At 36.4% G+C, this 13693-nt stretch overlaps 1 protein-coding gene across 9 annotated transcripts in view; it reads left to right on the top strand.

The window, feature by feature from the left end:
• RIMS1 (regulating synaptic membrane exocytosis 1) overlaps positions 1-13693 on the top strand; it is a gene marked incomplete at both ends in the record, with an annotated part of 309016 nt that overhangs the window by 155586 nt on the left and 139737 nt on the right. For 5 of the 9 annotated variants that reach the window (XM_084285044.1, XM_084285040.1, XM_084285043.1 and 2 more), the window contains 3 exons: positions 1840-1891; positions 12627-12694; positions 13413-13523. In XM_084285044.1, the coding sequence (XP_084141170.1) occupies positions 1840-1891; positions 12627-12694; positions 13413-13523 (231 nt within the window). Of the gene's footprint in view, positions 1-1839; positions 1892-12626; positions 12695-13412; positions 13524-13693 lie in introns of those variants that run through there. The other 4 variants (XM_084285036.1, XM_084285038.1, XM_084285037.1 and 1 more) reach the window with 1 other exon arrangement.

Here is a 13693-nt window from a genome sequence, read left to right as displayed (position 1 = left end):
AGACAATCATTAGCGGGAAGATTATGAAGAAACTAAAATATGATGTGCGTCAGAGGATTGTGGAGGTAAAATAACTTAAAAAGGTAAAAACCTTCTGAGATTACATAGGCAATGTTATTCAAAGGAAAGGTCAGAAGCATGTTATAACTGAATTATACACTTTTACTTGGACAATGGCATGATGACCAAATTTCCATTTAGTTTCCAGTAGCCTTGCTACTACTGATGGGCGTAAAAGTAAATGAACCAACTATCCAGGTTTGTCTCAAAGTGTCAGATGTGTCTTAGGGGCAGCCTGAAAGGCTGTTTGATGGGAGCTGTTTTGTTCCTTATGCAATAAATGTTCTCCAGCTTTAGGGGAAAAGTGTGCTCCCTGGCTAGTAGATGCCCAGGTGATCATCTTCTCTTGGGGTACATAAACTCTGGCCATTGTCCTCCTTCAAAGAATCATCTCCTAACAAGGGCATGTCAGCAAAGAAGCAGCTGCAGACAGCTGTGTTGTCTCTGCTAATTCTGTGCCACTTTTGCTGTTGACTGCTTGACAGGGGTGAGTGTGTGGGAAAGGCAGTGTCCAGTACCTGGGCTTTGATCATCTGATCCAGAACTAGAGGGAAACAACTCAATCAAAAATGCATTTTCATTCTTACTAATAGGTCTATGTATTATTAAAGATGAAACAATTGTAAACTCTTATTAGCTTAATTATTTACATTTAACCCCAATAAGCTTCTCTTTGGAGATAATTTTAAAAAGGTTGGTTTGTCGCATTTTGCTTTTCCCACCATGGTTTCTAAACAGTTAGCTTTTTTGGTTTTCTGTTTTAGTTCTACAGTATCTAAGTATGCTACAGAGAAGCGTGTATCTTCACCATGGAAAACTGTCTCTACCAAGAAAATAATTTTATTGGTTTAGGATTTAGATATGGCTAGATCAAATTCTTTAGCAAATTTTATTAGCTGTAATTCTCTAATCATCTGGCTTTCCCCAATATGCTGATATATATGTTCAGGCATTCTCTTTTATTTTGACTACATAATTTAGAATACAAAATGCTGTTATTTATTTATAATATATTTTTATTATATAAAACTATTTTTTTCATGCACACATTATGTAAGAAAAGTGTTTAAACATTCCATTAATTTGTTAAAAATACAGTATTTTTTTTCATGAGCCATATATTTTCAGTGTGCTAGGAGTAAATCTGCAGCACGGGAAGTTTTACATAACTTAAACCAGCCACGTTTGCTTTACATGATTGCTTCATTTATGCAGTTCATTAAAACTTGTTCAGCGTACCACTGCTGCATATAAATAAAAACTGCAGCAGTGCTATTGATTACTGAGCTTGTATGTACTGTTGGCTTTAAAACACGAAGAAACTTCTTTCCTATTCTATCCGGAGAGGAAGGAGCTTTTTTTTCCCCACTTTTTTTTTTTTTTTTTTTCCTGAGGAATTGTTAATTCTGGACTCCTGAAATCATTAGCTGTTTCTGGAGACTGAAACTCCCCGTCGCTGCAGCGAGCGTGGCTGAACTAACGCAGTAGTCGATGCTTGCACTCCACTGCAGAGATCTGTTTGGATGACAAGAGCTCTGGTAGCCCTGTTTGGTGTCACCAGTGTCGAATGTTTGATGCTGCAGAATAATTTGGCTTAGGATCAGGACGCAAGGACCTTAGGGACTTTTTTTTTTTTTTTTCTTTTTTCCCCCAATCATCTCCTTCACACTGGAGTGGATTTTTGATTGCATTTCAGGTTTGCTACAGTTGCAGCCTGGAATTCAGCAACCTACTAAATGCCAGTTGTGCTTTTTTAACCATTTTCTTGCTGATGCTGCTATGTTTGCGGGGTTTCTTCAGTTTCTGCTCCATACGTTGCATTCAGGGACAGGTAAATAAGTGGCTATACGGTGCTGAGGTTTCAGATTTTTTTTTTTTAATGTATCTTTTTATAAGCAGATTTCTTTAACTGTACAGTTTGAGTGGAGATGTGTCCTCTGAATTTTAAGTATTAGTTGTAGCAAATATACAGCTTAAGCAGGGTATAAGGAACCATTTTGCTCATAAGTCTGTGTTTCAATTATGTTTATACTTTGAAAGCTCATGTGTCAAAAATAATTTGACATTAGTGATGTTATGTGGCATGAGTTATGAAACAAAAACATGTATTTTGAAAGCACAAATCAAAACGTGTTTCTGAAAAGTAATAGTTTTTTGATTGCCTTGTGAATATTTTCTATGTTGGAGTAGTCATTGTTAAAGAATTTAGAAATTTACTTCAGGAAAGAAATACTCAGGCGTCTTATTTCTGTTTGGCAGAAGGTAATTGATGTGTCCTCAACCCCCTGGATTGTGCTGTTAGCAGCTTTAGCAAGTTCAGTCTGGAATATGAGTCTGTTACTTTTATTAGTGCATATTATTTGGGGAAAAATATCATTGAATTCTGTACATTGTATTGGTCTGTTTGTTTAGCATTTACAATTATGGTTATAGTAATAATATGTGGGTTATCGTAAATATATGATTATTTTATATATCATCTCTGCATCACCATAGAGATGCATTGCAATTTCTGAACCAGGGAAGGGTATCAGGCCTCTCCTCTGGAAAAAATAAATAATCTGTATTTGGAATAAGGTTCTCAGCTAAATCACTAAGGATCACAGGGGAAAGTGAGAGGAAGGATTAATGGTTGTGAGTTCCTTGGGGATTATGCAGTGTGTTGAGAATAACAAAGGTCTTTAAAATCTTATGTGTAGATGGTTAATAACAGTGCTTGTAAAAGTCATTTTCGGAAAGTAGGTTTTTCACTAGAAGAGAGAATCCTGAAGATTGTATGATAGAATAAGCCATGGAAGAAGTTTTTTTATCTTCTCAAATATTAGAATTGTATTATTTAACACATTTATTAAGAAATCAGTCTGTGAAATTCACTTGTGGCAGTTTAGAGGAGAATAAGAGTAAGAAGGGCAGAATCTGGGGAGATGCATTAGAGAAAATAGGGTTGAGGAGCAACCAAAACAGAGATGGGACCAAAACAGCAGCAGGGATATCAGCAAAACAAGATGCTGCTGAGCTTGGGAAGAGACCAAGGTCAGCCCCAGCTGGGCATGGAGCTTGAAGGATAAGGCTGGAGAAAATCTTTTGGTAAGATCAAAGCCTTGCACTGACGCTCACACCATGTAACCTTAGTTACATAAAGAAAAAAAAAACCTGTGTCTTCTTCAGGGTACAAACAAACCCCAAAGTAGACAGCCATAAGCTGCCTCCCAAAAGCCTCCTGCACACCTTGGTATAAGTATTGTATGAGGTGGGTGCAGCAGAGCTGGCAGTGAGGAGCCGTGACACCCTGCCTGCTGGAGGTGCGGGGCTGTGCTGCAGGCAGGGCATGCAGCAGCACATCTCCAGCCTCTGGAACAGCCTGCAACCATGGAGCTAAAAGGTATCTTAAAATCAGGCTAACCCCTCGTTCCATGGCCCAGTTTTGGACCCTGTTTGCGTAACAGACTTTGGAGTTTTAAAGGACCATCAAATCAGACCTTTTATGTCTCACTGGCTATTAAATTTAACTCATTCGTCTCTCCCTCATAGCTATACTTCAGTTAAGCTAAATACTCAGCTCTGAAAATGTATCTGTTTGCTGCAAGGAAAGAACTGGAGAGACAGAGCTGTCATCAAGGTGACCGTAATAAGCTATGTGAAAGGTACCCAGAAGACAGCCTGTGGTGCAGAGCAAAGCAAAACCAGCAACAAAACCTTAAGGTCTCTGCCAGTTTGACCTACAGATGTGTTTGGTATTTGGAGGTAAGTGGTAGGCAAGGCACCTGAGCCTGGCCTCTGGCCAAGGCAGCCAGCTCCCCAAGTGCAAAGTTAGCAGCTTACCCACAGCAGCCAGAGCTGCAGGCTGTCATCTCCTCTTGCCACCTCATCTTCCGTGGCATCTTCCTTACCTGGCTGAGTTCCTTTCCCTGTTTCTGCGCTGTGGGGGCAATATTTCTGGGTCTGCCCTGAACTCTATCCTCTTTTTTTCCAACTCTTTTCTCCAGTTTGTCAGTGTAGCTTTGAAGTCCAGTCCTGATCTCCTGTGACTTGCAGGTCTTCCCTCCCTGGGGTTGTCACCTACAAGCCTAATGTGTTCTGGTTTATTTTCTGGAAAGTTAGTATGAGTGCTGACTATTAATGTACCCCAGACAAACATGGTAGACACTGCTTAATGCATACTTTTTCTTTTTTTTTTTTTTTTTTTAATTACTAATTTTAACCTTTTAGAATATGCTTTTCTAAATAGCTTTTCACCTTACACTAGTTTTATTTAGACAATTTTTCTGGTGTGACATTAAAATGACATGTTCATAAAAAATACAAAAACCACTACCTGCTCAATTAAGATACTTGAAAACTGCTGTTTCTTCCCTATCATGCAGTGGTAGGAAATGCAGTTGGGTTAATTTATTATTGATAGTTCAATTTTAGGTGTCTTCTCTTCTTACTATCTTTTTGTATTTTTGTTTGTTTGTTTGGTTGACTTTTTTTTAAGTATTTTTCCAGGAATTGGCTGGTCTATAATTTCTAGCCCTCCTTTCTCTCCTCTCTCCTTTAGAAATATGTGTTGTCTTTGCCCTTTCCCAGTTTTATTGAACTTTATCCATACCACACTAATTCTTAGGAATTATGGAAATTTCTTAGGAAATTTCTTAGGAAACGTTCCTGGCTTCAGACAGATGTTAGGTACTCCAAGATGAAGTGAATTAGCCTAACATTATCTAGGTAGTCTGACCTTCTCCTGCTTTAGCATAAAATCTCATTTTTAGGCTACAGACATTGTTAACTTGTTATGATTTAAATGATTTTAGTTGTATTTCTTTTTAGGAGAACTGTTATCTAAAAAGTCATAACCTTTTTGGTGTCTTTTGCTGGTAGAGCCAAATGGCAGTGGATTCTTTCCATATTCTTCCAGAATAGCAAGTACCAGGTACTAGATGCTAAGTACTAGGGACTAAATATTTCCAGAATGATCTCGATTGTCCTTGCATACTTTTCTGTTGTATTCAATTTATTATGTTTCTGATTTTGTATTGTATGCTTCCTGGTACTCCATCACTATCTTAGTAAGTAATAGGTGCCTTTCCACCGACTGTAAACCTTCTAGAAAATGGAACATTCATGACTTAGCTAGTCAGTTTTGTATTTCTCTTTCCTCCCTTTTGGACTAGTTGTCCTTCTGATGCTAATATTGTTTCTTTGATTGATTCCATGAGTCCCAGACTCTTTTGTCATTATGTCTGCTTCCTTATTTTCTCTAAGGCTTCCTTATTTTCTCTAAGATTTTTTTTTTTTTTCTCATCTTGCTTACATTTTTAAGGATCGTGTATTTTATTCACTTTAACATTCTTAAGTATTTCCTCTCTGTTGGTGAGATGCAAAGCTGAAAGTTGCCTAGTGCCAGTGATCTCTGACTTTGCATTCCAAGCATTCTTCCTGTAGTGTTCTCTGAATAGGAGAAAGGAAAGCCTTTAAGCTCTCTCATTACCTTAAAGTTTAGTTCAATAGAGAATTATGATGAATGCTTACCAAAAAAAACAATACCTCACTAGTCTCATCATCCTAATTTGGTGCTCTAGAGTGGCACCGCTGAAATACTTGTCTTTAATCACAGTCCAAAGAATTTAATCTGCTTTATTTTATTTCCTTCTACAGTCCAGAAGCTAAGAACAACTAAGACTTTTTTCTTTCTTTTTTCTTTCACTTTTTTTTTTTTTGCTTAACTCAGATTTTCTCTTTCATTGTCTTCCCAAGTTTCCATGATCCTGAAATCATAACTTTGGTTATGAAATGTTTCATTGTTTCTTTGTTTTTTTCTCCAATGACCTGTGCAGGTCTATAGGGTTGTTCATGTTCGTGCACACGTGTGTGTATGTATGTTGGATGACAAACCCATAGACTTACTGTCTTTCTCCCGATCCCTTTCCTGTGTATAATGGATTTATTTATTTTTTTTTCTGAGATGCTGTTGTTTCTGTCAGCATGTCAGCGTACCTTTGTCAGCATACCATATCTGAGCAGAAATACCTTTCTTCCTTCCCCACAGTAGGAGAAAATATTCAGAAAAGGCTCTTTGAACAAAGACCTTTTTGGTTACCTTAGTTGCAGTATGTGCTACCAGGGCACTGATACCTCACTGGGCATCATATCCGTGGGATTTGTAAGGCACAGGCTGCTGCTTTACAGTGTTTTTTCATAGGCTTATCCTTGTTAAAATTCATGACTACTGGCAATGTAAGTGAAACACCCTGGAACTTGAAGAGACTTTATTTGCAGCTTGGATTTTGAATTATAATTTCTTCTTAAAACAGGCTTTAACAAATATTGAGATAGAAAATATTCATTTGAATCTTTTTTAAGATTGCCAGGGGAAAAATACCAAAGGAGACCAAAATGAAAGTATTACCTTTAGAGATCATGCCAAAGCTAGAGTAGTATTAATTATACTAAACAGGAACTCAAATGATCCAGTTAAAACAAGTCAGTGTCAATATTGAATTGGAATTAAAAAGGAATAATAAATGAATTCAAGGAAGCTCTACATTTCAAAAAGGAGATCTTCTTCCATCCGTCCATCTACAGAATTAGTATCCACTAAAGAGTGTAATCAATGTCAGTAAAATCAGGACTTGGAGTTAGACCCGATTATTTTTTTTTCTTGCATCTTCAGATACTGCAGTATCAAAAATCAATTAAAATATCTGCCTACTGATCTGAAATTCTTGGTAGTGCTGAACACTTCATATTCTATCAATAAAATATTTTTAATAATGCTTTTACCCTCGATATTTTGAGTGGGTGTTTGAAGGAACTAAATCATGTTGTTTAACACAATGCTTCTCACAAGCAGGCTCCCTAGAGATTCAGGAAATTTAGGAAAGCTTCTTAGTTATGTCCTTCCCTAGGGTGTCCAAATTAAAGTTTTAGAAACATTCACTAATCCTCAATTTGCTACTTGACTGGATAAGTCATGTTTTTTGGCTGCAAGCTTCAGTTGTTAGGATTTGTAACCTTTGGTTTTGGTACCTTAATAACGACTTCTAACAACTCTGAGGTAATTGAGGTAGGAGGTCTGCCTTATGAACATACAATTTTGTTGGGTAGTCTTCTGCTAGTATACCTTTTGAGAAACCTGCTTGAGCCAACAATGAGCACAAGGGTATATGTGTAAAAAAAAAAAAAAAAAAGTTGCAAAATGAATATCTGAATAAGAAATGCATTATATTTTAGTCAATGCTCAGAAAATTCCTTGTACACCCAGATAACAAGAATATATTGCAAGAATATTCAGTAATTTGCTACTGACAAATCACTCTTACACAAAAATAAAAATAATTGTAGATGCACATAGATCTCACCGTTCTTGTAAATAAACAACTTTGCAATAGTTACTGAAGGAGAAGTCACGTGCATTTTTCCTTCTCATTAGGTTCAATTTAATACTGGCATCCTTAACAAACAAAATACTGTATCATTAGTTCAGTGCTTCCTTGCCAATTTTTTTTTCCAGGTTTCAGGTTTGTAAATAGCAATTAGCATTGCAGTCTACACTGTGTTCACAATATAACTGCCACTTCTAAAAGAGATTTTTTTTTTTTTTCAAAATAAAATGTTGTTTTTGTGTGAGGAAAAAAATATAAAATATCCTTATCTCTAGACACACAAGAAAGGCATGGACATTCATTTTCAGTGTTTAGAGGTTGTTGGTTATCCAGGTCTTAAAGCATAGTGCTTGGTAATGCTCCATGGATCCTTTTTCAATTGTTTTTAATTACTCAAAAATTTAGTGGAGAATTTCACGTCTCATCATTAAGTTACAATGCCTAAATAATGTGTTGATGGGCTGGCTCTAGAGTGGGGAGCAGTAGGGGTTACAGGCACGTGTGGCTGATCTGCACTCCCAATGGGACTATATGTTTGAATTGTCACTTCCACAGAGTACTAGTTTTTACTGGATCTTTGGAGTATGCCAGCATTCAGAGCTGATGATGACATGTGCCAGAAGGGAGCTCATATCCAATGCAATTATATATTTTCCATACGAACTAAAACCTAAACTTCACAGTCATGTGATGGATTCTTCCCACACGCTGCATGAGCCGGTCTGTCTTTGAACTGCATAAATGGTGAAACACAGAGCTCCTTCTGCAAGGATTTAAGTTCTTAACTGTAGGCATCTAAATTCAGTTGATTTGAGGAGATAATGAGCATTTTTGTGAAGCTTTCTGCATAAATAGGCAGTAGGTAGCTTCTGAGTTGTCTGCTTGACCCTTAGATGTGAGGGCTGTATGTCAAGGCAGGGTATTTGTGTATTTTCTCATTATGGGCTTGGTCAGCACTTTGGATATAGTGACTTAAACAACATACGTTGTTTATTCAGGCGATTACTCTTCTGTCGTGATAAAAAGACTAGCTTAGTGGTTTTTTTTTTTTTTTTTTTTTTTTTTTCCCCTTGGGCTAGAAGTGTCCTCTTGGCTTACCAATATGATGCATCACATCTGTGACAGCAGCCTGATGTTTTTGATGGCAGTCTCAGTGTGCTGAATGTGTACCCGGAGTGAGTAGAGTGGTCTTCTAACTCATGAAAATTCTGACTGTGAAGGAGGAAGGCAGTCGAGTTGACGTTCTGAGCTTCTTTACATTTGTTATAACTTTCTGTGGTCTGATATGTGGCTTTTGTTGGTTTTACACTGGGAAACAATTGATCATTTCCATGAAATAGTGATCCAGTTCCATGGGAACTGTGAAAGACAAACTAGAGGACTATTCCACATCTTTGGGCTTTATTGTCTCTAATGCATGCTGTATTTGAGCCTAAAAGTTCACAAAGGTAAATACATAGATGGCGGCTGTGTGTGTTAATTAGAGACCTAAACTGTCTATATATGAAGCCAGTTTGAGCTTTAATTATAGGTGCAGCCTCTGAAAATAATTGTCTGAGTTTCGCAGGTACATGCTGGAACTGTTTTATTAATTAGAAGTTGAATGTTAGGCTCAATTAAGTGCCTAATGTGGTCTGACTGAATCTTATCAATGGACTGTCTGATTCTTGTCTTAAGTAACTGCTGCAAACCTGGTGCCTCTGGATTTGAGCAAAGCACCAGAAGCGCATTCTTTGCTGAATATCACTGCTCTCTGTAGGTAGTCTGGATCTGGAGAAACATCTTAGGATGTTTTATCTCCAGTATTCCAGGCTCTTCGGAGATCAGTGTGGCTGGTCATACAGGATAAGAGACTTTCTTATATTTTGTGCCTGTTTCAGCAAAGCAATACTTCAGCTTTGCAACAGAGACAAGGCTGTCATTTCTAACACTTACCAGCTTTGTGAGGTTTCACTTGAAATCGCAGCATTACAGCATCAGCTCTTCATGTGAGTAGTACCGCTGAAGATGAAATGTTGTAGGGAAAATGTTTTTTGCTGTTTTGAATTTTGCTTTCCTTTATTTTGAAAGCATGCATGTTGTAGACATAAAATCAAAGGAATACATTAAGAGTTTTACTCCTTATTTTGGAATTTGATGGAAGACTGCAAAAGACTTCTCAAGAAAAAAATCAACCCATTTGTGTCATGTTAAGTGGATTTATTATTACAGCCCTTTATGTCCAAGAGTATAGTAATTGAACAGTTAATAGGAAAAGTATTTTATTGCTGGCAGGATACAACATTTTGAATTACTCCCTCAGGAAAAAGGGTTTTATAAATATATACTTCTTTCACTCCATTAGTCCAAAGTAAATCATAAATTATAATTGCAAATGCATTTTTTTTATCATACGCTTCATTTCAAAATACGTCTTTGTATGGTTTATATGAATGTATTGGTAATGTACAGAAATAATGTACTGTGCCTATTGTGTGTTATTTTTATTTTTTTTCATGTCTGTAAATTTAAGGCATTGTTTAAAAAAGTGTTCCAAAGCAGTTAAAGTTGCTCTGAAATGATAATTTTCTCAGTAGATTTTTTTTTTTTTTTCTCTACAACATCTTACATCTGTTTCATTTTACTAGTTACTTCTAGTGATTTTTCCTAGTGGAGGGAGTACTCTGTGTATAGTTTATTTATTTATTTATTTATTATTTTGTTTTGTTTTGAGAAAATCTGAAACTGTGCTCTCATATGGTAAGGTTTTGTTTGTTACTTACCTGTTCTGGGATCTATAATACTAGTTCAGTGAAATTATTTTGTGTAATTAAACGAATACCCAGTTTCTGGCTACTGAATGTCAGTTCTGGGCTGAGCACTAGGGGACACATCTCTGCTTGCAGGAGTGGCATTTATTCCTGCCTGAGTATTTCTCTATTGCAGAACAAATAGCTGTGAAACACAGAGCCACATGTTTGGGCTGGGGAAGGGCAGTTCATGAAGAAAAGTTGTTTTTTAGTGTTGCTGTTGAGTGCCATTATTGAAAATTGGTGATGCCTGTGCCACTGGTCTCAGCTCACTGCCAACACTTAGGATGGCAGTCTGCTTCCATGATTTTGTTGTTGTTCTTGCTGCAGTTTTGAACTCTTTTTAAAGGTGCAAGGAACTGCACTAAAAATAAAACTGAAAGATCTTTAATGTGAAGTTAAGCCCACAAAATTCCAGAAGTGCAGTAGCTAATGTGACCGCAAACTGCCTCGTGTGGTTATGCATATGGTAATAATAAGCTCTTTAAAAATAGCTTGTGATCATGTAGATGATCAGCTATCAAAATACTATGTTTTATAAATGGTGATAGAGTATATTTCATAATTAGCATCCAATTATTTGTAGAAAAATGGTCAGAAAAATAATAAAACCTGTCTAAATGTGTATTTTTTCTTGCTAGAAGCCTGCCTTGTTTGTACATCTGTTGGATTCCTGTGTGCTAGTAAAAGCAGTGATCTAACAGTATTATTACACAGATGCATTTCCTAAAATGTGATAGTGAAGATGTATTTCCTAAATTGTATATAATAAATAAAATATTTTCTGATGACATAGAGTATAGCAAAAGAGCGTATCTGCAAAAAGCCACTGACCTTAATGAAAGTAGTATTTTTACCCAGTGGCTTTTGAATAGTTTGTAGGAATGTCAATAGAAAATCATAGGAAGTGTTGTTCCATAACAAAGCCTAACTATGAGGCATAATAATTCAAAGACCTGAGAAAAAAAAACTACATACACACTCTCAAAAACAAAACAAAACAAAACAAAAAGCCCTCAGAGGTGAGTGCATTTCATTCAGGCACTGAAACTGGCCTCTGAAGTGAAACTGTAAATTTTGATTTTGGTGGGGTTTTGTTTATTTATTTCTTTAAAGATGCTGGAAGCTAAGTGGCAGAATTGTCTACTGTTTCATTCCTCAGATTAAAAAAAAAAAATCAAAAATATCTGTTGGATTATTTCAGATTGAGCTTTTATATACCACTGGTATTGAATTGAAAATAAGTGTCATTTTCAGTCTTAATGACACTACTGTATTTTGGTAATAAACTGCAGTAATGTCCAAAGGGATGAAATAATGCCAAGGTTCAGAGCTCACAGGTATATTCTCTTTAAAATTAGCACCAGGACAGAAATGCTTCGGATTTGTTCCTACTCAGTTGGATCTGTTCTAGCCAGAATCATTCTCCAGCATTCTTCCTAATACCATCTACACCCTTTCTCTTTGTAAAGAAAACTCTGAATTGCACTGCTGCACTGAATGTTCTTCCTCTTGCAATTCCTGCCTCTTCATCTCCTGTCTTGGAGTGCAGTTACACCAGTCAACTCTACCACAGACAACAGCCAGTAGAGTTGGTCATTTTTTGCTACCAACTCAACCCTCCACTGCCATACTATGTTAAGTCCAACTGTGGTTTCCTAAGCTTTCCATCAGTTCATATATATTCATCATGCCATTTGCTGTCTTTTCTCTCAACCCTTGCCCATGGTTCCCCTACTTGGCCTGATGAGTTTATGGCTTCCAGACCACCATAATCCAGGGTTCTATTCTTGATGTGCGTTGTCTATGTTTGTTGGAAGCAAAATAAAAGATTACAAGCTCATAGTTGCTGTTGACACTACTTGCTATTTTTGTGTAGCTGTTGTGACTGGTAAGCTGTGCTGTATTACCCTTCAACTCCTGGGACCCTCTGTCTGTACCAGTTGTACTGATCAACTGCTTTGCAGATTCTTCAGTGTGTCTTACTGTCCTGTCCTTAACTGTAGTCAAGTTCCCATTTTGTGGAGTATTCACTCTAGTGTCATCATTAGCTGTGGTCCTTTGTGTTTATTATGGAGAGGTGGGAGGAGGAGGGCTCAGAATGCGGTGCTTTGGGGTCCCTTCTTGGAAAACAACTGGGCAAAGTGAAAAACAGCTGGAGTGTACAACTAGTCCTGAACTGTGAAAAGCAAGAGTCCAAATAATGGTATTGTTATGTATTTTTGTTTTTATATTATTAGTCTATATTGTTTTCAAATCAATATGCTTAAGTTGATGTAAATCATACTACAGGTTTTTATTAGCTTTATCAAGCCATTGCAAGCTATTAAAATTCATGCATGTGCAACTAATCACACATTTGTTTTTCTCTGTTTGAGAGATTACACATTTCTTTCTATTCATATTCTTCCAGGTGACTTGGATTATTACTGGCTGGATCCTGCCACGTGGCACAGCAGGGAGACATCCCCTATTAGTTCGGTAAGAAACAGGGAAAAAGGGCTGCAAAAGTATGAATTAAAATGGTTACTGATAATTTCAGTTTGCTGTAGAAATTTTGTTACAAAAAAAGTTCTATACAATTTATGTAAAATTTTGGCTTAGTGGATCATGGAAATCAAAATCAGAGGATATTTTTATCAGAATCTAGACTAGTAAAATTACGTGAATTTTAATATGAATTTAATGTTTTTACAGACCTGGTACTAGATTTTATCATATCGGTTTCATACCAGAAAAGACACTGTGAGTGTAATATTGCACTAGGAGAGATTAGTAGATATATTTTTTTTCTGCTGAATTGGAATGGGAAAGGATGATTTGGCTTTTATTATATAATGAACCTATATGACAGAGCTCTATAACATATGCTATTCTGAAGAACAAAATTTATAAGTACAATTTTCAGTGTCCTGGAATTAAAAATTAATGTTTAACTTTATTAATTAGGTTGTGTTTTAAATGTTTAATTGTATTAAACTTTTAATTATATTATAAATCTACCTGCAGACTTGGTGCTGAGATTTTTTTACAGCAGGCATAAATATTTAATGAGGCCAGAGCCCTACAGACATGATACAATACTAGAAAGTTCTGTTACAATTTCTATGATGTAATGATTCAGAAATTTTACAAGTTTATAGGTATGCATCTGAATACAGGAAAACGTTTTCCTTCCCACTGCTTGTCTTTTCAATAGCATCCAGTAACGTGGCAGCCTTCTAAAGAGGGAGATCGCTTAATTGGGCGTGTTATTCTTAACAAGAGAACAACCATGCCAAAAGAATCAGGTGCATTACTGGGGCTAAAAGTAAGTATTACATGGTTCATGTGGTAAAAGAATTAAATTTCCACTGACCTGTAGAAGCCTAACATAAATCAGAGGAGTCTCTAAGCATATGGTCATTTGACAAAAATGTATTCCTCACTTTTAGTAAGTTTTGGAAGTTATATAGATAAATTATGAATGTAAATATATTT

Source organism: Netta rufina (assembly GCF_964035555.1).
Source record: "Netta rufina genome assembly, chromosome: 3".
Classification (NCBI taxonomy): domain Eukaryota; kingdom Metazoa; phylum Chordata; class Aves; order Anseriformes; family Anatidae; genus Netta; species Netta rufina.
The sequence above is the reverse complement of the archived record's forward strand: the minus strand, read 5'-3'. Positions and strand labels throughout refer to the sequence as shown.